Genomic DNA, 27,311 nt, shown 5'->3' on the forward strand with positions numbered 1-27,311 from the left:
ATATTCCCCCATCTAAGATGGCGAGGCGATCCTCACCCACTTCCTGTCATTCTGCTTACCTCCTCGCATATATAGATGGCGTCAGTACGCCGTCCGCACCTTTGAAAACGTCATCTGTGATGAAACGTCGTCAGTTCACGGCGTACTGACGTCATCGGATTGCGACCGGAGAGTGCGGGCGATCAAAGCCGTCCGGCCGGTGGCTGTACACATTGCTCCTTCATTCCTGGTCTTTTGTGAGTTATTTTGCTTTTATACAATTAAATTACATTTTTAAATGGTTTTACACTATGGGAGCCTTTTTTCCTATGTTGGTGAATACTGGTACAATTTTGGAGACATCTGAGAAGCCGTACTTTTAGCCAAGTGTTGGTCCCTGGATGTTTGAATACCATACAGGCTTGAGTGTTCTCTCCATCTGGTAAGAGGCGACCCCTACTGGTGTGTCTTGATATTGGCTCCGTGTGTTACACTGGATTGTGATCTGCACATTTTGTTATACTTTTATCTTCACATGGTAAGAGGCTAATCTAGTTGGTGGCGGTTCAGCACTCAATTTTCACCATTGCTTTCTTCACTTTGGTCACTGTTTTATCGATGTCCGGTAAGAGGCGACTCTAGCCAGAACACGACCTAATTATATTTTGGTGCTAACCTTTATCTTATATTGGTAAGGAGTACCTATTACTCTAATTTTCTTTTTTCATGCATGGTTTTACCTCTTAGTATTCACTACTACTAGTGATTAATACATTGGTGGAGGTTTATATTTATATTTTTACACTCAACTTATTTGTTATGGAACACTGTGGTGTTTAATCCATTTAGTTTGTTGGGTTTTACGCTATTGCGTTCTTTATTTTACTTCCACGATCCAATGACTACTGAGTCTATCATTCATGTGAGCCTGGATCTACTATCAAGGTGACAAGACTTGCATAGAGAGTTTTGCCTATATCTTACCTTCATTTGGTAAGCATACACCCTTAAGGGGATCTGTTCTTGGATTACATCTCCATTCATTGTTTGGACTTTATGGACTTTACTTCTCCATTGATCATATGTTAGCGCGACTTAATTTGCAAATAAGGACATGGATTACTGGAACCATGTCCTGTGGTCTGATGAGACCAAGATAAACCTATTTGATTCAGATGGTGTCAAGCGTGTGTGGCAGCAACTGGGTGAGGAGTACAATGACAAGTGTGTCTTGCCTACAGTCAAGTATGGTGGTGGGAGTGTCATGGTCTGGGGCTGCATGAGTGCTGCCAGCAATGGGGAGCTACAGTTCATTGAGGGGATCATGAATTCCAACATGTACTGTGACATACTGAAGCAGAGCATGATCCCCTTCCCTTCGGGGACTGGGCCACAGGGCAGTATATTAACATAATAACGACCCCAAACACACCTCTAAAACTAAAACTACAACTACCACAAGACCTAAACCCTATTGAGCATCTGTGGGGCATCCTCAAACAGAAGGTGGAGGAGCGCAAGGTCTTTAACATCCACCAGCTCCGTGATGTCGTCATGGAGGAGTGGAAGAGGACTCCAGTGGAAACCTGGGAAGCTGGGGTGAACTCCATGCCCAAGAGGGTTAAGGCAGTGTTGGAAAATAATGGTAGCCACACAAAATATTGACACTTTGGGCCCAATTTGGACATTTTCACTTAGGGGTGTACTCACTTTTGTTGCCAGCGGTTTAGACATTAATGGCTATGTGTTGAGTTATTTTATACAAGCTGTACACTCACTACTTTACATAGTAGCAAAATGTAATTTCTTCAGTGTTGTCACATGAAAAGACAAAAAATGTGAGGGGTGTACTCACTTTTGTGAGATACTGTACCTGTGCTATTGGTATAAAAAATACACCAATTGCTGCTATATAAATCTGTCAACCTCCCTCAAGATTATTAAAAAAAATAAAGTGCAAATATGTGCACCCCACAAATTATCAACAACTGCAGGTATAGGATTGCAAATATGGGATTGTAGGGTTGTGTTTTCTTTACTGTTTTTTTTTTTTTTTTTTTATTGGTTGAGCCGGATGGATCAACCTGACTAACTATGTAACACACTAGATATTATGTTCCACCAGTTTGTTGTTCATTTGTTTGGTGCATATTTTTGATTTTGCTTTATATGGCAATTTTTTTTATTTGTCAGCAGTAGTATTTTTTTTTTTTTACCACATTTATTATTTGTTTTAATTTTTTTTTTTTTTGCAGTCTACTTTTTTTCTTTGTGTAATAATTCTGTCAGGTGTTTTGAGAAACACAGGCAAAATTAAGCTATGAAATGATATTGTGTGTTGCAAAACTTAATCAGTTATACCTCTATATTTAGCTATTGACTTTGCCATCTCTACTTTGCCTGCCCTGTGTAATATTTCATTTCTTTACAGTTCAGGTCCTTCCACCTCTTCTAAATGTCAGAGTTCATCACCCACCCAATGCATCCATCCAGGTTCACCGTATTGATGGCCTTGGACCTGAAGGAGCAACAGGAAGTGGAGGCCAGCATATAATTCCACATCCAGAGGGGAACAAAGCAGTGTTATCGCGTCCCATCACATTCAAACCTCTAGGAAGATGCTTTCAAGACACCTTGCCCAAGCAAGCTGTAAGTGGCTATGTCAAACGAAACTCCATGGTTCCTAATATTTGTTTTTGTGTTTATAGTAACAGTGTTTATTACAAAAGTTAAAATCTTGAACCGTTTGATCTCAGTAGGTTACTACAAAGGATACTAGTGTTTTAACTTGAATCCAGAATTCCTTTTTTTTATATTTCTTTATTTTTTTCAAAATTTATAATTTAACATCTTCATCTACCAAAATTACACAAAAGGGAATAATCAATCTCAAAAACATAACATAACATGATAAATGAAAACAATCTTCCCAATCCCTTTATCTATTCCCAACCCCCCCCCCCCCACTTCCCTCATCCCTTTATACCCCTAATTTCCCTCTTCTTCTCTCCCAGTAGTGTAATCCCTTTTTTTTTTTAAACTCACTCCAACTTTTCCAGGTATCTACCCACATTCCTATCTCGTGCTCCCCACTACACCTTAAATATTCCAGATTTCTCGTTGTTTCTACCCTCTTAATCCATTCACCTCTTGACGGGGCATCTTCTTTTTGCCAATTTAGAGGGATTAAACCCTTTGCTGCGTTTAACAAATGTGGAATTAATGTTTTTTTATATTGTTTTACTGAACTTTTTGTACCATGAAATAAACAAAACCACGGTTCCTCTGGGATCTCAATATTTGATATTTTTTTAATTAAGGCTATTACTTCCTTCCAGTATTTTTTTATTTTTGGGTAATCCCACCATATATGCGACATTGTTCCTACTTCCTTACATCCCCGCCAACAGTATTGCAATTTCTCAGGCCGGAATTTATGCACTTTATCCGGTGTGTTATACCACCTATACATTTATATATATATATATATATATATATATATATATATATATATATATATATACATATATACATATATATATACATTTATAGTTCATTTCTGCGGTATTAACATCAACTGCAGAGCTATGAACCAGCCTCAGACTCTTTTCTATGTGAAAATCTTCTCCTTGTGTGCCCAATTCCTTTTCCCATTTTTCTATGAGTGGCGGTACTGCCGGGTCTGTTATTGCCACCAAAATGTTATAAATATTCGATATGTTGTTCATTACCTTAGTAGCTCTTTTTATGTTCTTAGTGGTTGTGGGAGCGAGGCCACAAAGTGTTTTAGCTGGCAGTATCGCCACTCATCTACCTTCCAATTCATTTTTAATTGTAATTCAGATAAAGTGCATATTTTCCCATTTACCAAAATGTCCTTTAACCGTGTGTCATCTTCCCCTATCCAATACCCGTGTACCTTACCCTCTCCTGGTGGGAAAAAATTTGTATCCCTCAAAGGGATTAATGGTGAATTATATTTCCAGTTTTCTTTTTTATGTATTACATCCCAAATTTTAAGTGCTTGACGTGTTAATTACGTCTAATTTTCTGAACTGTGGTGGGATCCACATAATTTTTCCTAAATGTGTATTACTCATAGTGCATTCTAAATTTACCGAACTTTTATCACTCTTCATCTTACCCCATTCCAACACCTGTGAGAGTACTTAGGCTTGATAATATTTTTTAAAGTCTTAGATTTCTAGTCCTCCTTGTGTTTTACTTTTAGTTAATACTGCATATTTTATTCTAGGTTTTTTATTTTTCCAGATAAACCTTGTTACTAATGATTTCAATGTCTTAAAAAATGTCTGAGGAATTGGGATTGGTATCATTTGGAACTTGTAAGATATCTTTGGGAGCATAGCCATTTTTATTATATTTATTCTTCCTATCCACGACAGGGCCCGTGTTGCAAGCTTATTAATCTCTGTTCCTATTTCATTTAATAATGGAATATAGTTTACTTTATACATTTTTTCTGGGGTTGATGTTACCTTAATTCCTAAATATTTAAATTCAGCTTTATTTTCATTTTAAGTCTTCTTCTTCCTGTTTACTCATTTTAATACTCAGGATCTCTGATTTTGAAAGGTTAATTAATACATTTGCTAAATCTCCATAGTCTTTCAAAATTTTCGTCAAATTTGGCAAGGTTATCCTTGGGTTGGAGATGTAGAGCAACACGTCATCCGCGAAAGCCGCTACTTTATGCTCCACATCCCCAACCACCACCCCTCCTACATCGTTGCCAGCAAGGGTTCCAGGAATAGTACAAACATCATGGGTGATAGGGGGCAGCCCTGTCTTGTTCCATAATACATTTTAAATGGCTCTGAGTATATCCCATTAATTTTTACTCTTGCTGTAGGGTGACTATATAATGTTCTTATCTAGGCCATCATCCTCGGGCCTATTCCCAACTCCTCTAAAGTTCTTATCATAAACTCCCAGTTGACCCTGTTGAATGCTTTTTTGGCATCTTTCGACAGGATCAACCCTGGAGCCCCATTTTTAACCATCTGTTGTATTAGGAGAATAGTTCTTACCCAGTTGTCCCTTCCCTGTCTCCCTGAGATAAATCCCACCTGATCCCTATGTACCCATTTCACCATCAGCCTTTTCATCCTTGATGCTATTGTTTTTGTAAAGAGTTTTATATCTGCAAGGTAAAAGTATGGGAATGGCGCTGACTACTAAAAGTGTGTATATGTAGAGACAGGAAAATATGTATAGGTATGTACAATACTCAAATAAATATCAATGTGACATAAAAAAATGTTGATCATAAATACAGCTAGACACTAAATATAATGCGAAACAAAGTGCAAACCTGATAAAATGTAAACTTGAAAAAGGTGATAAAAGTGCCTATGTGCATAAAATTATAAATAATGCAGGTATAATAATAAAGTGCAAGCATAAATAATGTATCAAATAGTCAATAATTAAAGTGACCAGTGCACATTCAGTGGAATCAATAAATAATGAATCAATGAGGACAAAATAAATACAAACATGACTGGTGCAACAATTGATCAATAAATAAGGTGACCAGTGCAATTGCAAATAAATCAATTTATAAAGTGACTCAGTGACAGCAAGAAACTATGCTGTATATAGCAAATATGAGTGATAAATAAAAATGAGCTATGGTGATCCAATGGTTAAAAGGAGCAAATTAGTCCATATAATAAACAGGAATCTTCATATGGGTGAATTAAATAAAACCCTGTGGTGGGTGGTAAGTGAGGTGCTCCGTGCCCCTATAGTAGGTAGCCCACTCACCAGAGATACCCACCCCACACAGGGGTAAAGGGCAGGTATATAAGTAATGGAATGGGTCCCTCTAATGGATCCTGGTCCTCTCTGGGGATCCTAGGATAGGAGTGTGCCAAGAATGCCCAGTAAGGCTCCAGAGTAGTTCCCACAGGGATGCCCAGGTATCAGGGAGGTCCGCTCTCATATAGTGTGAAATGCTCCAATAACAGCCAGGTATACCGAGATATGGTGTGGCAGATGAATCATATAGGGCAAAAAAGGGGGCCAATAGTGTGATACCATTTAAGTATTTTATTCATTTAAATGCATAAAAGGTGGATACTCACAATTTTCCAATACAAACGAGAGTGTAACAGGTAATGGAACGCAATGCGTTCCACGCAATAGCCGGAACCGGAAGTGATGCGACGGCGCTGTATGCGTTTCGTCATCCAACGTCTTCAGCAGCGTCGGGTCACCTCCAGTTAACTCCCATAAATATCCTGCGGTTACCAAGCAACAAAGGAAGCGGAGCCATCAAGGTTCCTATAATAGGACTACAATAGCACGGCGGACGTGCTTATCACAAAGTGCGGGAATACATAAGAAAGTAAAAAAGAACTTTGAATAAATATATATATAGTAACGCCTATTGATAAGCTGTATGTAAATACATCCAAATATGTCTGGCATGCAAAATTAGAAATATATAAAAAAATAAATATCGGGGCTAGTGTATATATATCTGTGCTTGGTAAAACACATCAGATAAAATCAGGGAGGATAAATAATAAACAATAAAAAATATATATTTAATGAGATGAATTAAAATACAATATAAATAATAAAATAGGAAAAAAATATGTGGGAGGAATGTAATAAGAAGGAGGACATCTAGTGGACAAATGGAGGAATGACGCTAATAAAACTAGAGGAATTAATTTTTGTAACTGAAGTAAACATAAATAAAAGCATAAATGATATTAAAATGTATATTAAATATTAACAAATATTAGATGAGGAAAAATATGTATATGGAAGGTGGGCTATGGTTTGAATGTGCATATAAAAATATGTATGTTAAAATAATAATATTCGATATGCAAAATATGTTTAAAAGATTGAAAGTAAATATAAGATTAATGTGATAAAATAGAGCATGAACTATAAGTAGAGTTCAGAATTCATGGGAAGAATATATATATATTAAGGGTGCTAGGAGGTTAAGTAGTATAAAATGTGATAATAGTAAATAGGATATAATAAAACTACTTTATATCAGTATTAAAATAGAGACATTTAAGGTATTAATTGATGGTGAAGGTGAGGAGTCTAAAAGTTAGAAATAAAACAATTAAGGTCTATGTCCAAATTTAACCCTTTTGGTTGGAGTGTGTTAAGCCTATATTTCCAGGCCGTTTCATTTTTAGAGATTTTAATCTTTTTATTCTCACCCCTCCAATGGCCGGAAATAGAATCTATTCCAGAAAAGGTAAGTCCCCTGGGGTCCTTATTGTGTGCCTCAGCAAAATGTCTAGAAAGACTATGTTTTGGAAAGCCCTTTTTAATATTATTAATGTGCGCCGACATATTGTAGTCGGCAAGGACATTCTATTAAATAAATAAGTTACATGGGTGGTCTGGCATGTAATTAGTTTATTAATTTGAAATTCTTCCCCATTCCATCTGTCTTTAAACTTGAGTGTCTTTCTTGGTTGGTTCTTGTTGGTCTTGCAAGGTAGACATCTGTTACATCTGATGAAACCTTTAATATCAGTGAACATTTTAATAGGTTTGGGGGGATCCACCACATTATGTACCAACTGATTCCGTAATGAAGGGGCTTTTCTATAGATGAACCTTGGTTTTGATGGTAACAGTTTACATAGAGTTTTATCTGACTTTAATATGGGCCAATATTTCTTAATAATATGTTCAGTCTGTCTGAAGCCCTTATGGAAACCAGTGATAAATGCTAGGTCTTCCTGTTTTCTTGGTGGACGATTATTGTAAAGTAAGTCATCTCTGTTCATGTCCTGTATGGTTTTCCTAGTATATAGTAGTTTCCTTCTGTCATACCCTTTCTCCTCAAATCTTGCGATCAGAGTATCTGATTGTGTTAAGAAGTCATCTATATTGTCGCAATTTCTTCTGAGTCTGATGAATTGGCCTTTGGGTATATACTGTTTCCAAACGGGATGATGATGATGGCAGCTACTGGTGGGTATATAGCCATTTCTATCAGTTGGTTTAAAAAATGTTTTACTTTTCAAACAGTTATTTTCCTTAAAAATATGTAAATCTAAAAAGTTAATAAAATCATGACTCCAGCCTCCAGTAAATTTAATACCATTGTTGTTCATTTTTAAAAAGAAATTTTGTAGACTCTCCTCTGTACCTTTCCATAAAATAATAATATCATCTATATATCGTCTGTAAAATGTAAGTTGTGGAATGTCAGGTGTATATATGTATTCTTCCACGAGCATGTCCATAAATAGGTTAGCGACGCTCGGCGCATAACGTGCTCCCATAGCTACCCCCTTTATTTGGAGGTAGTAGTCATGCTTGTACCAGAAAAAGTTACTTCCCATGGTCAGTTTCAGACCATCAATTATAAACTGAATTTGTGCTTGCTTTAATTTGGTCCTTTCATGTAAAGCTTTGTCTACTGCTTTCAATCCATCTTCTTGTTTGATGCTCGTATAAAGTGAGTTGGCCTCTATAGTTGCTAAAATACATTTTCCTGAAATATCGACATCTTTAAGAATCTTGATTAATTCCGTATTATCTTTGAGGTAAGATTTACCCAATTTTACTGCAGGTTGGAGATAGCTATCCAGATATTCTCCTAGCCTGGAAAACAGTGAATCTACCCCACTAACAATAGGTCTGCCAGGAGGTTTGTTGGAATCTTTGTGGATCTTTGGTAGATAATAAATGACTGGGGTCTTACTAGTATCTGGTATTAAGTATTGGGCTTCTTTTTTATCCAATATGCCTAAATCCTTTCCTCTCTTAATGTACTTTTTCAGATTCTTTCTGTATTGTTTAATGGGGTTGCCTCTTAATTTATCATATGTGCCTTCAACTTGTAATAAATTAGTCATTTCCAACTCATAATCTTTTTTATTAAGGATGACTAGCCCACCACCTTTGTCAGCTGGGCGGATAATTATGTATTTTTTCTTTTCTAATTCTTTTATAGCTCGCTTAATTTTATCATAATATTTATTCTTGGGCTGGATATTGATCTTACGAAGGTCTTCTTCCACCATCTTTTTAAATGCTCCCATACACTCTCCTCCTTGAACGGGGGGATTAAAAGTGGAGTGGTTCCTGAGTCCAGAATGGGTAAATAAAGTGTCTGGTGCAGTAGACTTAGTGCCTCTGAGACTAAAAAACTTTTTGACATTGAGTTTCCTCATAAATTTATGTAAATCAATAAAAACTTCAAAAGTATCTACTTCCTTGGTGGGGGCATTTTTAAGACCTAAATCTAAAATGTGTAATTCCTCATTGGTAAAAACAATATCTGTCAGATTAAAAATGCCTTGTACTAAAATTTGCGTCTTCTTTTTCTTTCTCCCTCCTCTCTTCCCTCGTGCGCGTTTCCTTCGTCCCAATACTGGTTCTGGTAATTGGGTCTCATGTATCCTCCTTGTTGGGGTCCTCTCCACTGGCCCTGGAATCTTCCCCCTCTGGGTGGGGCAGGTCCTCTGTCTTGCGAGTAATTGTGGTTCCATCGGTTGTAATGACCTGGTGGCCCTCTCCATCCTGGTCTTCCTTGTGGTCGATGCCATACTTGGGATCTGTAAGGGGGGGGGGTCTCATAGGAGGGCTCCCCTGAAAAAAATCCCTTGGTTGTTCATATTGAAATCTATCCCTATTGTCCCGATTGGGAGTGTAGGGTCCCGTTCTGGCCAGAGGGGAAAAGCGATTACTAGTGGGGAGATTAAATCTTCCCGTATTAGATGTGGATGGTCTTGATGGTCGACTTCTCATGGGTGAAATATGTCTGTTAGATGGTCCTGGTATGTCCCTGGGCTGTAAAAAAATGTTATTAGGTGTATGGGCATTGTTGGTCACCATTCCTCTATTTGGTCTAAAAGAAAAAACTTGGGGGGTCCTGGGTGTAGGGGTATTAGGATAAGCTTCATACTCATCATCTTCTTCATCATCTGGAGTAGTCTCTCTGGAGTCAAGTGCATTAGGAGTGGTGGGTACCTCCATCTCCTCAATATTAGTTTGCCATTTATATACTTTTTTGATTTTTATAATCTGCAACATCCCCACTGAACTTTTTCTGTTTCTTTGTTTGGATGGCTGTATCGTATTTGGTGATGTATGTTTGGAGTTCTTTCTCTTTGTCTTTATACTCTTTAAGATGTGCATATGGAAAAAGTGTAGTCTTCAGTTCAGTTATAAGGGTCTCTATGTTTCTGAGTTTAGTTTTTCTCCTTTTGATAATGAGTGTAAGGAGTTCTGTCTCACATCTGTTAAAGAATATATACCACTCATCTGCGAGTAGTCTATCATCCAAACCATCATTGGGATTCACGTCCCACCTCAGTCTCCTAGGTACAATTTTTTCTTTAATGTACATTTCCAAGGTGGATATGTCCCACCACACTCTCAACTGTTTCTCTAATGCATGTTTGAGTTGTTTGAAAAGGCCATCCATGTCCTGTCTATTTGTGACCCTCTCTTGATTAAATATATCTTCTATATTGATGTTCCTATTACCTAAATAACCAAAGGTACACAAAATGAGGTTGAAGGATTTTAAGAGGTGCATGAAAGTCAGCCAGCCCCCAGTTTGATGTACTCACCTTCCAGTCTGTCACCAACCAAATAAGACCTGTCTCTTGGTACAAAGAACAGGGGTTTAGTTGACACACATTTGCAAACGCATGTGAAAGCTGCAGAGCCACGTCACGGCACCCTGTTTAAATCTGCAGTCCTACACTCTTAATTTAGTGTCCTCACACTGGAGGCACATGGCCGCTAATGGGTGGATGGGGAACAGGTGAGAGGGAGACAGCCCAACCTCCCCCAACCCATCCCCATGCACGACTGGCTATTGTCTCAAAAAGTTCAAATAATTAGGTTAAAATATAACCATGGTGCAAACTGGAGAAGACCAGCTGAAAAGCATTACACCTCCATCCCCTTGGTGGATGCAGTATATGGATAGGAAGGGATTTTATATATGGGGCATGGCCTGTAAAGCACACTGCCTTTGAAATCCCTTATTTCCTTTGGGACTTTATATGAGACAAGCAGGTCATGCTATTGGTCTCCATCCCTGTATACGGAAAACACTAGGGTCAAATCAAAAACTGCATCCACCAAAAACGCACGAAAATCGCACGGTGGGACTTTAGATGAGGCACCAAGCTGTAAGCAAGGCGTCTCCATCCCTGGTTGCTTTAAACATATTGGACTAGGTGGGACTTTAGATGAGACCCAAGCTGGTGTTGCCCGGCGTCTCCATCCCTATAACAAAACACATGTTGAAATCCTTCAACCTCATTTCCTCTTAAAATCCTTCAACCTCATTTCCTCTTAAAATCCTTCAACCTCATTTCCTCTTAAAATCCTTCAACCTCATTTTGTGTTTTGTTATAGGGATGGAGACGCCGGGCAACACCAGCTTGGGTCTCATCTAAAGTCCCACCTAGTCCAATATGTTTAAACCAAAGGTATCCATAGCAGCAGAGGTAGTCATGCCCCAAGTCGACCATCGAGACCATCCACATCGAATACGGGAAGATTTAATCTCCCCACTAGTAATCGCTTTTCCCCTCTGGTCAGAACGGGACCCTACACTCCCAATTGGGGACAATAGGGATAGATTTCAATATGAACAACCAAGGGATTTTGTCCGGGGGGGCCTCCTATGAGACCCCCCCTTACAGATCCCAAGGATGGCATCGACCACAAGGAAGACCAGGATGGAGAGGGCTGCCAGGTCATTACAACCGATGGAACCAAAATTACTCGCAAGACAGAGGACCTGCCCCACCCAGAGGGGGAAGATTCCAGGGCCAGTGGAGAGGACCCCAACAAGGAGGATACATGAGACCCAATTAGCAGAACCAGTATTGGGACAAAGGAAATGCGCACGAGGGAAGAGAGGAGGGAGAAATAAAAAGAAGACGCAAATTTTAGGACAAGGCATTTTTAATCTGACAGATATTGTTTTTACCAATGAGGAATTACACGTTTTAGATTTAGGTCTTAAATATGCTCCCACCAAGGAAGTAGATCCTTTTGAAGTTTTTATCGATTTACATAAATTTATGAGGAAACTCAATGTCAAAAAGTTTTTTAGTCTCAGAGGCACTAAGTCTACTGCACCAGACTCTTTATTTACCCATTCTGGACTCAGGAACCACTCCACTTTTAATCCTCCCGTTCAAGGAGGAGAGTGTATGGGCGCATTTAAAAAGATGGTGGAAGAAGACCTTCGTAAGATCAATATCCAGCCCAAGAATAAATATTATGATAAAATTAAGCGAGCTATCAAAGAATTAGAAAAGAAAAAAGACATAATTATCCACCCAGCTGACAAAGGTGGTGGGCTAATCCTCCTTAATAAAAAAGATTATGAATTGGAAATTACTAATTTATTACAAGTTGAAGGCACATATGATAAATTAAGAGGCAACCCCTTTAAACAATATAGAAAGAATCTGAAAAAGTACATTAAGAGAGGAAAGGATTTAGGCATATTAGATAAAAAAGAAGCCCAATATTTAATACCAGATACTAGTAAGACCCCAGTCATATATTATCTACCAAAGATCCACAAGGATTCCAACAAACCTCCTGGCAGACCTATTGTCTGTTTTCCAGGCTAGGAGAATATCTGGATAGCTATCTCCAACCTGCAGTAAAATTGGGTAAATCTTACCTCAAAGATAATACGGAATTAATCAAGATTCTTAAAAATGTCGATATTTCAGGAGAATATATTTTAGCAACTATAGATGCCAACTCACTTTATACGAGCATCAAACAAGAAGATGGATTGAAAGCAGTAGACAAAGCTTTACATGAAAGGACCAAATTAAAGCAAGCACAAATTCAGTTTATAATTGATGGTCTGAAACTGACCATGGGAAGTAACATTTTCTGGTACAAGCATGACTACTACCTCCAAAAAAAGGGGGTAGCTATGGGAGCACGTTATGCGCCGAGCGTCGCTAACCTATTTATGGACATGCTCGAGGAAGAATACATATATACACCTGACATTCCACAACTTACATTTTACAGACGATATATAGATGATATTATTATTTTATGGAAAGGTACAGAGGAGAGTCTACAAAATTTCTTTTTAAAAATGAACAACAATGGTATTAAATTTACTGGAGGCTGGAGTCATGATTTTATTAACTTTTTAGATTTACATATTTTTAAGGAAAATAACTGTTTGAAAAGTAAAACATTTTTTAAACCAACTGATAGAAATGGCTATATACCCACCAGTAGCTGCCATCATCATCATCCCGTTTGGAAACAGAATATACCCAAATGCCAATTCATCAGACTCAGAAGAAATTGCGACAATATAGATGACTTCTTAACACAATCAGATACTCTGATCGCAAGATTTGAGGAGAAAGGGTATGACAGAAGGAAACTACTATATACTAGGAAAACCATACAGGACATGAACAGAGATGACTTACTTTACAATAATCGTCCACCAAGAAAACAGGAAGACCTAGCATTCATCACTGGTTTCCATAAGGGCTTCAGACAGACTGAACATATTATTTAGAAATATTGGCCCATATTAAAGTCAGATAAAACTCTATGTAAACTGTTACCATCAAAACCAAGGTTCATCTATAGAAAAGCCCCTTCATTACGGAATCAGTTGGTACATAATGTGGTGGATCCCCCCAAACCTATTAAAATGTTCACTGATATTAAAGGTTTCATCAGATGTAACAGATGTCTACCTTGCAAGACCAACAAGAACCAACCAAGAAAGACACTCAAGTTTAACCACTTTACCACCGGAGGATTTTGCTGTCTTCCGTCCAGGCCACTTTTTGCGATTCGGCGCTGTGCGACTTCAACTGACAATTGCGCGGTCGTTCGACGCCGTACCCAAACGAAATTTACGTCCTTTTTTTCCCACAAACAGAGCTTTCTTTTGGTGGTATTTGATCACCTGTGCGATTTTTACTTTTTGCGCTATAAACAAAAAAAGAGCGTTTATTTTGAAAAAATAACAATATTTTTAACATTTTTTTATATGAAATTCCCCCCAAAAAAGATGTAAAAACCAATTTTTTTAAAAATTTTTGGCCAATTTGTTTTATGCTACATATGTTTGGTAAAAAAAATCGCAATAAGCGTATTTTGATTGGTTTGCGCAAAAGTTATTGCGTTTACTAACAAAGGGAAAGATTTCTGTCATTTTTGGTGTTTTTTTTTTAACGCGTAATGGCGGCGATCTGCGATTTTTTTTGCGGGACTGCGACATTGCGGCGGACAGATCGGACCCTTGACTGACATTTTTGACACTTTTGGGGGTACCAGTGACATTACTGCAGTAATCAGTGCTATATATATGCACTGTTACTGTAAAAATGACACTGGCAGGGAAGGGGTTAATTTTATTGGAGAGGGAGGGGTTAATGTATGCCTGGTGCTTACTGACGTGTAGGGGGGGAGGTGACTGTGTGAGTCATGGACAGATCGGATGTCCAGCTATGCTGAACAGTCCGATCTGTCACTCCCTGTCACTATGGAGATCCGCCCGCTGTGTTTACACACAGCGGGCGGATCTCCAGACTCGATCCCCGACGATCGGGTAAGAGCAGCGGCGATCGCCGCTGCTCCTCCCCTGGCCCGACTCCCGCTGTGAACGAAAACAGCGGGAGCGAGCCTCCGGCGGCGCGCAAGCGCCGCCCAGAAGGGGGAGTGTCCAACGACGTTAATACTACGTCGCTGGACGATAACGAACCACTCTGCCGCAGTAGTATTACTGTGAGCGGTTCTAAAGTGGTTAAAGACAGATGGAATGGGGAAGAATTTCAAATTAATAAACTATTTACATGCCAGACCACCCATGTAACTTATTTAATAGAATGTCCTTGCCGACTACAATATGTCCGTAGGACTACTAGGCCTCTATTCGTGAGAATAAGAGAGCACATTAATAATATTAAAAAGGGCTTTCCAAAACATAGTCTTTCTAGACATTTTGCTGAGGCACACAATAAGGACCCCAGGGGACTTACCTTTTGGGGAATAGATTCTATTTCCGGCCATTGGAGGGGTGAGAATAAAAAGATTAAAATCTCTAAAAATGAAACGGCCTGGAAATATAGGCTTAACACACACCAACCAAAAGGGTTAAATTTGGATATAGACCTTAATTGTTTTATTTCTAACTTTTAGACTCCTCACCTTCACCATCAATTAATACCTTAAATGTCTCTATTTTAATACTGATATAAAGTAGTTTTATTTTATCTTATTTACTATTATCACATTTTATACTACTTAACCTCCTAGTACCCTTAATATATATATATTCTTCCCATGTATTCTGAACTCTACTTATAGTTCATGCTCTATTTTATCACATTAATCTTATATTTACTTTCAATCTTTTAAACATATTTTGCATATCGAATATTATTATTTTAACATACATATTTTTATATGCACATTCCAACTATAGCCCACTTTTCAAATACATATTTTTCCTCATCTAATATTTGTTAATATTTAGTATACCTTTTTAATATCATTTATGCTTTTATTTATGTTTACTTAAGTTACAAACATTAATTCCTCTAGTTTTATCAGCGTCATTCCTTCATTTGTGTGAAAGAAAAGTGCGCTGATCAGTGATATGCTGCTCCCAGAAAAAAATGTAATTAAATGTGTAATGAAGTGGTGCGCTATATCTAGATAACTGTGCAATAATTTGCAACCAATAAATTATACACCTTCAAAATCAAACAAAGAATATGGTGCAATGTGTACAATGTACAATAGTGTATAAAGAAAAAAGTCACAAGACACCAACGTGTCGATATTAGACAATCTTCAGTGATGTGATAAGTGACAGATGGTGTTGAAAACAAATGGTGACTTGAATTCCCTCCACCTGTTGGAATTCCTCCTTACCGGACGGAATAAAGTAAGTGCTCTCCTTAGCAAAATTAAACGATCCCAGTGCTCTAAAATCAAACAATGGTGATCCCCACCGTGCGTTCAAAGTGGCCCGCTGGGCTTCTTACCAGATGGATAGAGATAACATGCGTTGTTATACTCCTCTCAAACGAGTGTGTCTCTGTATCCAGTTGGTATTGACAGCCTCTGATGGATATGGATACCAGATACTATTACGCAGCTCTCAGGCGAATCAGACCTTGTATGCAGATGGCACTGGCAGCCGTTTGTTCAAAGCGTTTGGAAAGATTGTTGCATTCCAGTATAACATGTAAAAAGAATACTGCTATAGTGCATTACCCTTATAGGTGTACTTTATTAAAATATATTGCACTTACATGATATCAGAAAAAACTTTGCATTAGTATTGTGGAGCGATGAGGGATTCCTGTATAGCTTGGGTCCGGCTGCAGCCCTTGTCCCGAGCGACGTGGTGACGGCACGCCTCCTGTCTGACGCGTTTCCGCCTATTGGCTATCTTCAGAGAAAGGAGGTTCTCGCGCGCCGTCACTTCCGTCCTATTTATTCTAAAAGAAGCCGCGTCACTTCTGGTGTCAGCAGAGGAGGCGCCGGAAGTCGATCGCGGATCTTACGGCTTCAGTTTTCTAATGTATTGCACATAATAATGGTCCGATATCGGGGTGGCCTCCTATATCCAATTCAGATTAGGATAACATATTTACGGCACTGCAATACTCTACAGCATCTCGTGCCCCTGCTTTTTCCTGTGTTGGCTCCTCCCCGTCGGCCGCTCTCATTAATAAGTGTGTTACCGAATAAAAACCTTAAAGGGGTATATTCCTAAATTAGGTTAAAATGTCCCTAAAATAAAAACTCTTAATTTAAAATTATTTTAAAATATAAAATTTATGTGCAATTCCGACAGTGACACCAGAAGTATTCTGTGGATACTTTTATGGTGACGCTAATCGAATTCCCATTAGGATGTATTAAAAAACTGAAACCTTGATTCCAGCATATGTAACATCTTAAATACAATCAATCTTAAAATTAGATCATATGTTCATATTAAAATTATACATCTGTTAAAAACATGAACCTGCATGTAAATGTGTATTGAACATATATGAAGATGTACCATGCCCATGGGTGATATGAGGGAGTATATACTAGCTATATGTATGTTAACTATTGTTGATGTGAGAATTAATATCCCAGTCTATGTTGTGGCCTTTCGGTCTGTAACACTTCAGTTCATAAATCCAAAAGGTCTCACGTCTCGAAATAGACCTCTGTAGGTTGCTGCCTCTCCAGTGGGGGACATGTTTCTCTATCACTGTAATTTTTAGTTTCTTGGAATCCTTATTATGGCATGTGGCATAGTGTTGAGAAACACTGTGCCCTGGGAATCCATTATGGATATTAGTTAGATGTTCTCCAACGCGAATGCCAGCTGTTCTTATTGTTCTCCCTACATACTGTAGGTTGCACTCGCATTGGAGTAGGTAAATAACCCCTTTAGTGTCACATGTAATGAACTCTCTAATAGGGTATTCCTTCCCTGTTACAGAGGAACTGAATTTGTTTGTTCTCACAGTGGTGGCTTCTAAACATATGCGACACCTTTTGCAAGGATAGAAGCCCTTCATATTTGGAAATATCTCTGTTGTTAATGGCCTTTCTACTGGGTTCCTAGCTATCAGATCTTTCAGATTTGTCGCTTTTCTGAAGATTATCTTGGGTTGAGTCGGTATAACGGGTCCCAAGACTTTATCCTCTTGCAGGACACCCCAGTATTTCTTAAAAACATAATTGAGCCATTTATAATTACAGGAAAATTTAGTAGTAAATGCGTACTCAAAGTGAGGGGAAGTGGATTTGGTTTTGCATTTTGGTTCCACAAGGTTCTTCTGTTCCATAGGGGTAACGTTTACAATCTCTCTGTCCAATTCAGAGGTGTCATACCCTTTTTCAACGAACCTCTGCCTCAGAGTTCCGACTTGGTGCTGAAAGTCTTCCTGTGCAGTACAATTCCTTCTGATCCTCCTAAACTGGCTTCTAGGCACCGAGCTAAGCCATTTAGGGTGATGGCAGCTATCTATGGCGATGAAGCCATTACGATCGGTTGGTTTAAAGAAGGATCGGGTAGCAAAGCCCAAATTTTTTCGATAGATCACCAAGTCTAGGAAGTTGATAGAGGTATTGCTGTATTGGTAGGTGAACCTGATACCCCAATTATTGCAATTTAGGTTATCCATAAAATTTTTCAATGATGTTTCGTCCCCTTGCCATACAAGCAGTGTGTCGTCTATGTACCTCCTCCAAATAACCAGTTCTTTGACACGATTGGTAAAAATATTTCGGTCTTCCCAAAGGGCCATGAACAGGTTGGCCAAGCTGGGGGCAAAAAATCATTCCTTCATTTGTCCACTAGATATCCTCCTTCTTATTACATTCCTCCCACATATTTTTTTCATATTTTATTATTTATATTGTATTTTATTTCATCTCATTAAATATATATTTTTTATTGTTTATTATTTATCCTCCCTGGTTTTATCTGATGTGTTTTACCAAGCACAGATATATATACACTATCCCCGATATATTTTTTTTTTATATATTTCTAATTTTGCATGCCAGACATATTTGGATGTATTTACATACAGCTTATCAATAGGCGTTACTATATATATTTATTCAAAGTTCTTTTTTACTTTCTTATGTATTCCCGCACTTTGTGATAAGCACGTCCGCCATGCTATTGTAGTCCTATTACAGGAACCTTGAGGGCTCCGCTTCCTTTGTTGCTTGGTAACCGCAGGATATTTATGGGAGTCAACCGGAGGTGACCCGACGCTGCTGAAGACGTTGGATGATGAAACGCGTACAGCGCCGTCGCATCACTTCCGGTTCCGGCATTGCGTTTCATTACCTGTTACACGCTCGTTTGTATTGAAAAATTGTGAGTATCCACCTTTTATGCATTTAAATTAATAAAATACTTAAACGGTATCACACTATTGGCCCCCTTTTTTGCCCTATATGATTCATCTGCCACACCATATCTCGGTATACCTGGCTGTAATTGGAGCATTTCACACTATATGAGAGCGGACCTCCCTGATACCTGGGCATCCCTGTGGGAACTACTCCGGAGCCTTACTGGGCATTCTTGGCACACTCCTATCCTAGGACCCCCAGAGAGGACCAGGATCCATTAGAGGGACCCATTCCACTACTTACAGTGGGTACGGAAAGTATTCAGACTCCCTTAAATTTTTCACTCTTTGTTATATTGCAGCCATTTGCTAAAATCATTTAAGTTCATTATTCTTCCTCATGAATGTACACATAGCACCCCATACTGACAGAAAAACACAGAATTGTTGACATTGTTGCAGATTTATTAAAAAAGAAAAACTGAAATATCACATGGTCCTAAGTATTCAGACCCTTTGCTGTGACACTCATATATTTAACTTGGGTGCTTTCCATTTCTTCTGATCATCCTTGAGATGGTTCTACACCTTCATTTGAGTCCAGCTGTGTTTGATTATACTGATTGGACTTGATTAGGAAAGCCACACACCTGTCTTTATAAGACCTTCCAGATCACAATGCATGTCAGAGCAAATGAGAATCATGAGGTCAAAGGAACTGCCTGAAGAGCTCAGAGACAGAATTGTGGCAAGGCACAGATCTGGCCAAGGTTACAAAAAGATTTCTGCTGCACTTAAGGTTTCTAAGAGCACAGTGGCCTCCATAATCCTCAAATAGAAGACGTTTGGGACGACCAGAACCCTTCCTAGAGCTGGCCGTCCGGCCAAACTGAGCTATCGGGGGAGAAGAGCCTTGGTGAGAGAGGTAAAGAAGAACCCAAAGATCACTGTGGCTGAGCTCCAGAGATGCAGTCAGGATATGGGAGAAAGTTGTAGAAAGTCAACCATCACTGCAGCCCTCCACCAGTCGGGGCTTTATGGCAGAGTAGCCCGACGGAAGCCTCTCCTCAGTGTAAGGCACATGAAAGCCCGCATGGAGTTTGCTAAAAAACACCTGAAGGACTCCAAGATGGTGAGAAATAAGATTCTCTGGTCTGATGAGACCAAAATAGAACTTTTTGGCCTTAATTCTAAGCGGTATGTGTGGAGAAAACCAGGCACTGCTCATCACCTGTCCAATACAGTCCCAACAGTGAAGCATGGTGGTGGCAGCATCATGCTGTGGGGGTGTTTTTCAGCTGCAGGGACAGGACGACTGGTTGAAATCGAGGGAAAGATGAATGCGGCCAAGTACAGGGATATCTTGGACAAAAACCTTCTCCAGAGTGCTCTGGACCTCAGACTGGGCCGAAGGTTTACCTTCCAACAAGACAATGACCCTAAGCACACAGCTAAAATAACGAAGGAGTGGCTTCACAACAACTCCGTGACTGTTCTTGAATGGCCCAGCCAGAGCCCTGACTTAAACCCAATTGAGCATCTCTGGAGAGACCTAAAAATGGCTGTCCACCAACGTTTACCATCCAACCTGACAGAACTGGAGAGGATCTGCAAGGAGGAATGGCAGAGGATCCCCAAATCCAGGTGTGAAAGACTTGTTGCATCTTTCCCAAAAAGACTCCTGGCTGTATTAGATCAAAAGGGGACTTCTACTAAATACTGAGCAAAGGGTCTGAATACTTAGGACCATGTGATATTTCAGTTTTTCTTTTTTAATAAATCTGCAACAATGTCAACAATTCTGTGTTTTACTGTCTGTATGGGGTGCTATGTGTACATTCATGAGGAAGAATGAGCTTAAATGATTTTAGCAAATGGCTGCAATATAACAAAGAGTGGAAAATTTAAGGGGGTCTGAATACTTTCCGTACCCACTGTATATACCCGCCCTTTACCCCTGTGTGGGGTGGGTATCTCTGGTGAGTGGGCTACCTATTATAGGGGCACGGAAAACCTCACTTACCACCCACCACGGGGTTTTATTTAATTCACCCATATGAAGATTCCTGTTTATTATATGGACTAATTTGCTCCTTTTAACCATTGGATCACCATAGCTCATTTTTATTTATCACTCATATTTGCTATATACAGCATAGTTTCTTGCTGTCACTGAGTCACTTTATATATTGATTTATTTGCAATTGCACTGGTCACCTTATTTACTGATCAATTGTTGCACCAGTCACGTTTGTATTTATTTCGTCCTCATTGATTCATTATTTATTGATTCCACTGAATGTGCACTGGTCACTTTAGTTATTGACTATTTGGTACATTATTTATGCTTGCACTTTATTATTATACCTGCATTATTTATAATTTTATGCACATAGGCATTTTTATCACCTTTTTAAAGTTTACATTTTATCAGGTTTGCACTTTGTGTCACATTATATTTAGTGTCTAGCTGTATTTATGATTAACATTTTTTTTACGTCACATTGATATTTATTTGAGTATTGTACATACCTATACATATTTTTCCTTTCTCTACACACTTTTAATAGTCAGCACCATTCCCATACTTTTACCTTACATTTCTATAGTATTTGACTATATTTTGGGAGGCTGCAGCCTACTCACCCATCCAATATATATCCTAGAGCGCGGAGTTTTATACTTTGAGTTTTATATCTGCGTTTAAGAGTGAGATGGGTCTGTAGCTCGAGCATAGTGTAGAATCTTTCTCCTCTTTTAAGATAACGGTAATGGACGCCAAAAGAGCATCTTTACTCATCTTGTACTGAGACCCTAATCCGTTCATATATTCTTTTAGTTTTGGTATGAGCAATTTTCTAAACCTCTTGTAGTAATTAATTGTTCACCCGTCTGGGCCTGAGCTCTTCCCTGAGGTGGTATTTTTTAACACTCTTCCTATTTCTTCCTCCGTAATCGGGGCTTCAAGTTGTTCTAGTTTTTCCTCCTGCACTTTAGTCAACCTTGCTTCTCTCAGGTATTCCTTAATTTTTCCAGTTCTATTTAACTTGTTTTCCTGTTTATCCTCTCTTCTTGCTGCATAAAGATTCCCATAATAACTCTGAAACTCCCTTGCTATCTCGGACGTCGAATGCACCATCTCTCCGCTTTTACCCTTTATCCTGTCTATATAATGAATTGATTTATTTTTTTTAAGGATCCTCGCCAAGTTTTTTACGACTTTATTACACCACTGGTATCTCTCTTTAGCTATACTATTAAACACCTGTCTGGTTTCCTGTTCCAGCAACTCTTTTAGTTCGTCTCTTTTTACCACTAATAAATGAAGTGATTCTACTTCCTGTGGTCTCTTATGAATTTGTTCTAAATTATAGATCTCATTTAGCAATTTATCTTTATTTTTGGTCCTCTCCTTTTTCCTTTAAACTCCTTTAGAAATTATGAAATTACTAATACACAGCGCAAAAAGGTTGTGATTAAATAATAAATTACCATCAATATTAAGCATAAGTGAAGGTGCAACGTGCAAAAAATTTGCAATAAATTGTGTTGTGATAAATACAATACTTAATCACATACAATAAAACACTTAGAAAAAAATAGTAAATAGTTCCACGTGAAAGTCCAAAAATTAAATATAAAGTACATTCAGCAAGTAGCCAGTGAAAATAGTCTAAATATTTAAGTGCCAATAGATGTGTGCAAAACCTTGCCAGCAATCCAGTGCAGTGTAGATACAGATCCACCCCCTTTGGACGTTCCACTTACCGGACTAAAATGACTCCTATGCAATATAGCATAAAAGTCAAAAAGGCTTGTGTCCTAGTAAGGGACCAGATGGATATCCTTGGAGTTCTAGTGGATAATTCTCCCAGCAAATAGCAGCACGGTATGTAATCATATGGGGAAGGAAAGTGCACAATAGTGTAAATCCGTTTTTCAAATTTATTGAATGAAAATAAATGAAGTTTACACTCACATTTAATCAGATAGGAACAGGCGTTTTTTCAAATCAAAGCAGATCTTGTATAGCTTCCTGACTTCCTAGCTGCGGTGTTTGCTCGGGATGAGGCTTGGTCCCGGCGTGCGTTCCACCCCAACCGGAAGTGACGTAGCGGCAACGTAGGACCGAAAATTGCGTCAACGCGTTTCACCCTCCTCCAGGGCGTTATCACAGACGTATTATGATAACGCCCTGGAGGAGGGCGAAAAGCGTCGACGCAATTTCAGGTCCTACGTTGTCCTGAATAACTTCCCCTTCAAAAAAAGGAATCTCCCATCGGGATCCGTCATCCTTTCTTCCAAGGAGAACCTCACCCCCTTAGCTAACCCAATGGCTACTCCTTTTGATTTTTTCTTAAGGGAGTCCATGTAGAACCATGTAGGGTTTTCTCCTGTAGGAATAATATGTCTGCAGCCAGGTGTTTAATTCCCTCATTATTTTATGCCTCTTTTCTGGTCAATTCAAACCTCTGACATTATATGTCACAAAATTTACTGCTGCCATCTCTCTATTAAACATTCCTCTCTATTTCTCTCCTCAACCCTCTCCATTCCGTCTCTCCCTCCTCCTTCTCTCCTACCATGTGTTATAAGGATTATACAAGGTCTGGGTATCTGGAAGCTAGACATAACTGGCAAAATCAAGGGAAACAAATAGGGACTCCCCCGGAGCAGAAAAAATTACTCTTTCAATTGGATTTTTTCCTACCCCCTCTCTACTCCCCCCCCTCTCCCCCCCCCACTCCATTCCATCATCCATTTTCCCGAAGTTACCACCAGGGTTACTATTCCTTAACCTAATAGAGCCCATTCGTTGAATCACTCCCTCCCTCCTTGATTCGACTTTACCCTCGAGGTCGAGCTCTGTCTCTGCTCGCCTAACACCCCCATCCCTCCACAATTGTGGTCCGGGGTCAGAACGACTTAGAACCCTGGGGTCCTATCTGGTTTTCTTTTCTCCTTTCCACTCCTCTTAAATCCCCCCCCTCCCCCATTCCCCCTTCCCCCATTTGACCATATATCATTAGTCCCTTCCTTTTTTTTTTTTTTTGCTGTTGTCTTCTTCTTAGTTATTTCTTGCCACTGATTCTCTTCCTCTTCCTCTGCCTCCCTTTCCCCTTTCCCTGTGTCTTTCCATCCAGGGATGTCCATCATAGGTAGTTTCCATTTTTCACAAAACTCTTGCAATTCTTCTGGAAATCTTAGCTTTACAATTCTCCCTTCTTTTCATTCTCCTAGGCACGCTGGGTAACCCAAGAAATACTCAACATTATGTTGTTTCAATTGTTCTACCAAAGGTTTAAGAATCAGTTTCCTAGCTCACGTCTCTTGTGATACATCTGCGAACACCTTTAGGTCTGCCCCTTCGTATCTCAAGGGAGGTCTGCTTCTTAGTTTTTCCCAGATCTGTGCTCTTACTTCAGACCTGTAGAACCTTACTATAACGTCTCTTGGTGTTTCCCTGGGTAGGTTTGACGGTTTCCTAATCCTATGAACTCTTTCAATCTCAAATTTTTCTGTTACAGTTCTCCCTAGGAGAGGATTAAACACAGTTCCAACCATTCCTTCCAGATCTTTCTCTTTCTCTATTTCCGGCAGACCACAGATTTTTAGATTTTTTCTTCTATTTCTATTTTCTTGATCTTCTAACTTATATAACATACTTTGGTCCTTCCGAATCTTCCCTATTTGCTCTTTTAATATTTTTAGCTCTTTCGCATGTTTATCTATTGTACCTTCAGTTTCTTCCACTCTTGTCAAAATTTGACCTAAGTCCCCATGAAGAGTTGCCAGCCCAACTTTTATAGATAATTCCAAGTTGGCAAACATCTCTGCCATTTCAGACTTAGTAGGTAGTTGGTCTTTTACTCTTTGCTCTTCCTCCATTCCTATTTCAGTGTCTTTATCCAGCTGCTCACTGTCCTTGGATAAATTAGGGCTACTTATACCGCTTGCCCCTGTTGTTTTCTGCTGTAGGGACTTTTTATTACTCTCAGTATCCTGTTTTGATTTTTTTCCAGTTTGTCTTTCCCCAATTGTATTTTCACCCACCCCTCTAGGGTCATGTACTTTTTTATAGTCCCTGGGTTAGCACTTATTTTTGCGGTTTTCCCTCCCCCTTCTTTAGCTGGCCGATTTCTCATTGTTAGATCGCTTAAATTATGCCGTTGTAACTGCAAAAAAAAAAAGTCCCGGTGCGAGTGAGGTCTTTGAGATCCAAGTAATTATGTGGGTCTATCTTTCATATCCGCTTAGGGTTACTTGTGTCTCCTGAGCTTTTACTATTACAGTGGTTTTCTTGACCAGTCCTTAATACCCGTAATAGCCCGAGTAATAGTGAGCTTATGACAGTCCGATTTAATTCTAATTTCCTCTTCACCTTCTGCCCTTTTCAAAAAATCTCAGACCAAAAGATCATTAACTTGGCAGGAAAAAAAAAATAACTTGGCAGGAAAAAAAAAAAAAAGAACACTTATAGGGTTTTGATGAATTACTAATCCTGGAGGTCTTTACAATATCCACTCTGGTTCACTCCTCTCTCCTTGCCCATATACTTATATCAACACTATGGTGGCTTATTCAGTGTTCACAGAGGGTCAGTAGAGAACTTCATAGGATGTATGGTGCAATATGGTGTATCTGTGGAGTGTACTGTATCGCCTTTCAACCTTCTCCTAGGGGTAGCCCCAACCAGTCTTTATTACATGGGGAGATATGGATGCCTTTATTTCCCTTAGAGTTACTTTTTTCTTTCCTCTTTACCCCATATACCACTCACATCTCACAGTTCATTAATCGATTCACAGGGTTAGGGGCAGGGAGTTCATTCCACTTTATAGACACGTATTTTTTGAAACTTCAAATGGGGGTTTTTTACCCCTCTCGCCTCCTCCGGTCCTCTGTGTTTGTCTGCTTGGAAAAGTGCCACACTCTCGTCCTCAGGGCTCCTCTATGTTCCCAGCGGCAGCTCCGGGCCTTCCTCTGCTCCCCTCTGCCTATGCTGCATGCGATGAGGCTTTTCACTCTGCTTGCCAGTACACGCCGGTCACCGGGTATAAGTCGGGCACACGTGTCCTCCCAACATCTGTCGGCTCTCTCCTCGCCGCTCTTTCAGCTCCCCGGATCGTGGATCCTCCAGTCCTCCGAGCGCCTTTTTGTCACTGGCCGTGGTCGATGTGGGCAGGAGTGAGGGTGCGGGTGCTGTACGGGGGGTATACAATGGGGGGGGCGCTGGGTTCAGCCGCTAACAGGCATTAGGGAGAGGCATGCACCGTCCTTCTCCTTCTGGATGGGCTCCACCCTGAGTTCACCAGACGCTCCCTGCTGGCACCATCGTCAGGCCCCTCCCTCGAATCCAGAATTTCTAAGCAAATTTAAAAGATTTTTGGGATGACCCGTTATATACCATGTAGTTGTTCTAGAAGTGAACATCTTTTTTTTTGCTAGCCAGAGCAAACATATTTAATTCTGTAGTTGCATTGTGTTCTATATTTATGGTTTTTGTTTATGAAAAAAAAAGAGAAATGAGTAAAGGAATATAGTCGTGTGGTTGCTACGAGCATTTACTGTATAATGTAATAAAACCCAGCAGACAGCTTTATTGCTTTAAGAAAACAAGTTTGTTCAAAGGAAACCTGTCAGGATCCAAATATTTTTTTTTCAAGTGGGCAAGCTCTGGGGTGTAGTCTCCATCATTGTTTTATGCCTCGTACACACATTCAGATAATCGTATGATAAAACTCGATTTCAACCTAATCGCACGATAATCTGAATGTTAGTACACAGCTTTCGACAGCCGATCACGACAGTTTGTCCAACAAAATCCGAAGGGACAAACAGGAAAACGTCTGTCGTACGATAGCCTAGCGAATAACAATCGTTGAATCGGTACACCATGTGTCCGCTAAAAATCGATCGACAAAGACCGTGCATGATCAGAAACACTAAAATAGCACGGGAAAAGCCTGGCTGCCATTGTTTTTGTTTTGCACCAACTGATACGTAGCTACACAACCAGGAAGCTTTTCCAGAATCGTACAAAGAAAATCCTACGTTTATATGCATTGTTGAATTCGATATTAGTATCATGCAACAAATTGTGAACGATAAGTCGTCCGATTATCTGAACGTGTGTACGGGGAATTACTACTTTGTTGTGCAGAAAGCTGGAATAATTACGCAGATGGGTAGTTCGGATCTCACCGGCTGCATGTTTTCTCCGGCTCAATTATCCAGCTGATAGTGAACAAGAGCTAATGATGACAGACATGAAGCTTGCAGTCTTGAAACGAAGTCAGCTATGGTAGATCGCATATTTATTTCCTGACAGATTCTCATAAGATAATCTGTCATAAGAATTAATACCTCTGTCATTTTCAAAGTCCTAGATTTAAAAATTAGACTTTAATTTCAGTGAAGTTCTTGACCTAAAAAAAGAACAGCAATAAGTGA

The 27,311-nt window shown here is 39.3% G+C and overlaps 1 protein-coding gene across 2 annotated transcripts in view; it reads left to right on the forward strand.

The window, feature by feature from the left end:
• The window catches only part of LTBP3 (latent transforming growth factor beta binding protein 3), a 1,036,617-nt gene that overhangs the window by 221,762 nt on the left and 787,544 nt on the right, over window positions 1-27,311 (forward strand). For both annotated transcript variants that reach the window (XM_082271069.1, XM_082271070.1), the window contains exon 3: window positions 2,411-2,628. In XM_082271069.1, the coding sequence (XP_082127195.1) occupies window positions 2,411-2,628 (218 nt within the window). The remainder of the gene's footprint in view (window positions 1-2,410; window positions 2,629-27,311) is intronic.

This window comes from Pelophylax lessonae, assembly GCF_965119305.1.
Source record: "Pelophylax lessonae genome assembly, chromosome: 10".
Lineage (NCBI taxonomy): Eukaryota > Metazoa > Chordata > Amphibia > Anura > Ranidae > Pelophylax > Pelophylax lessonae.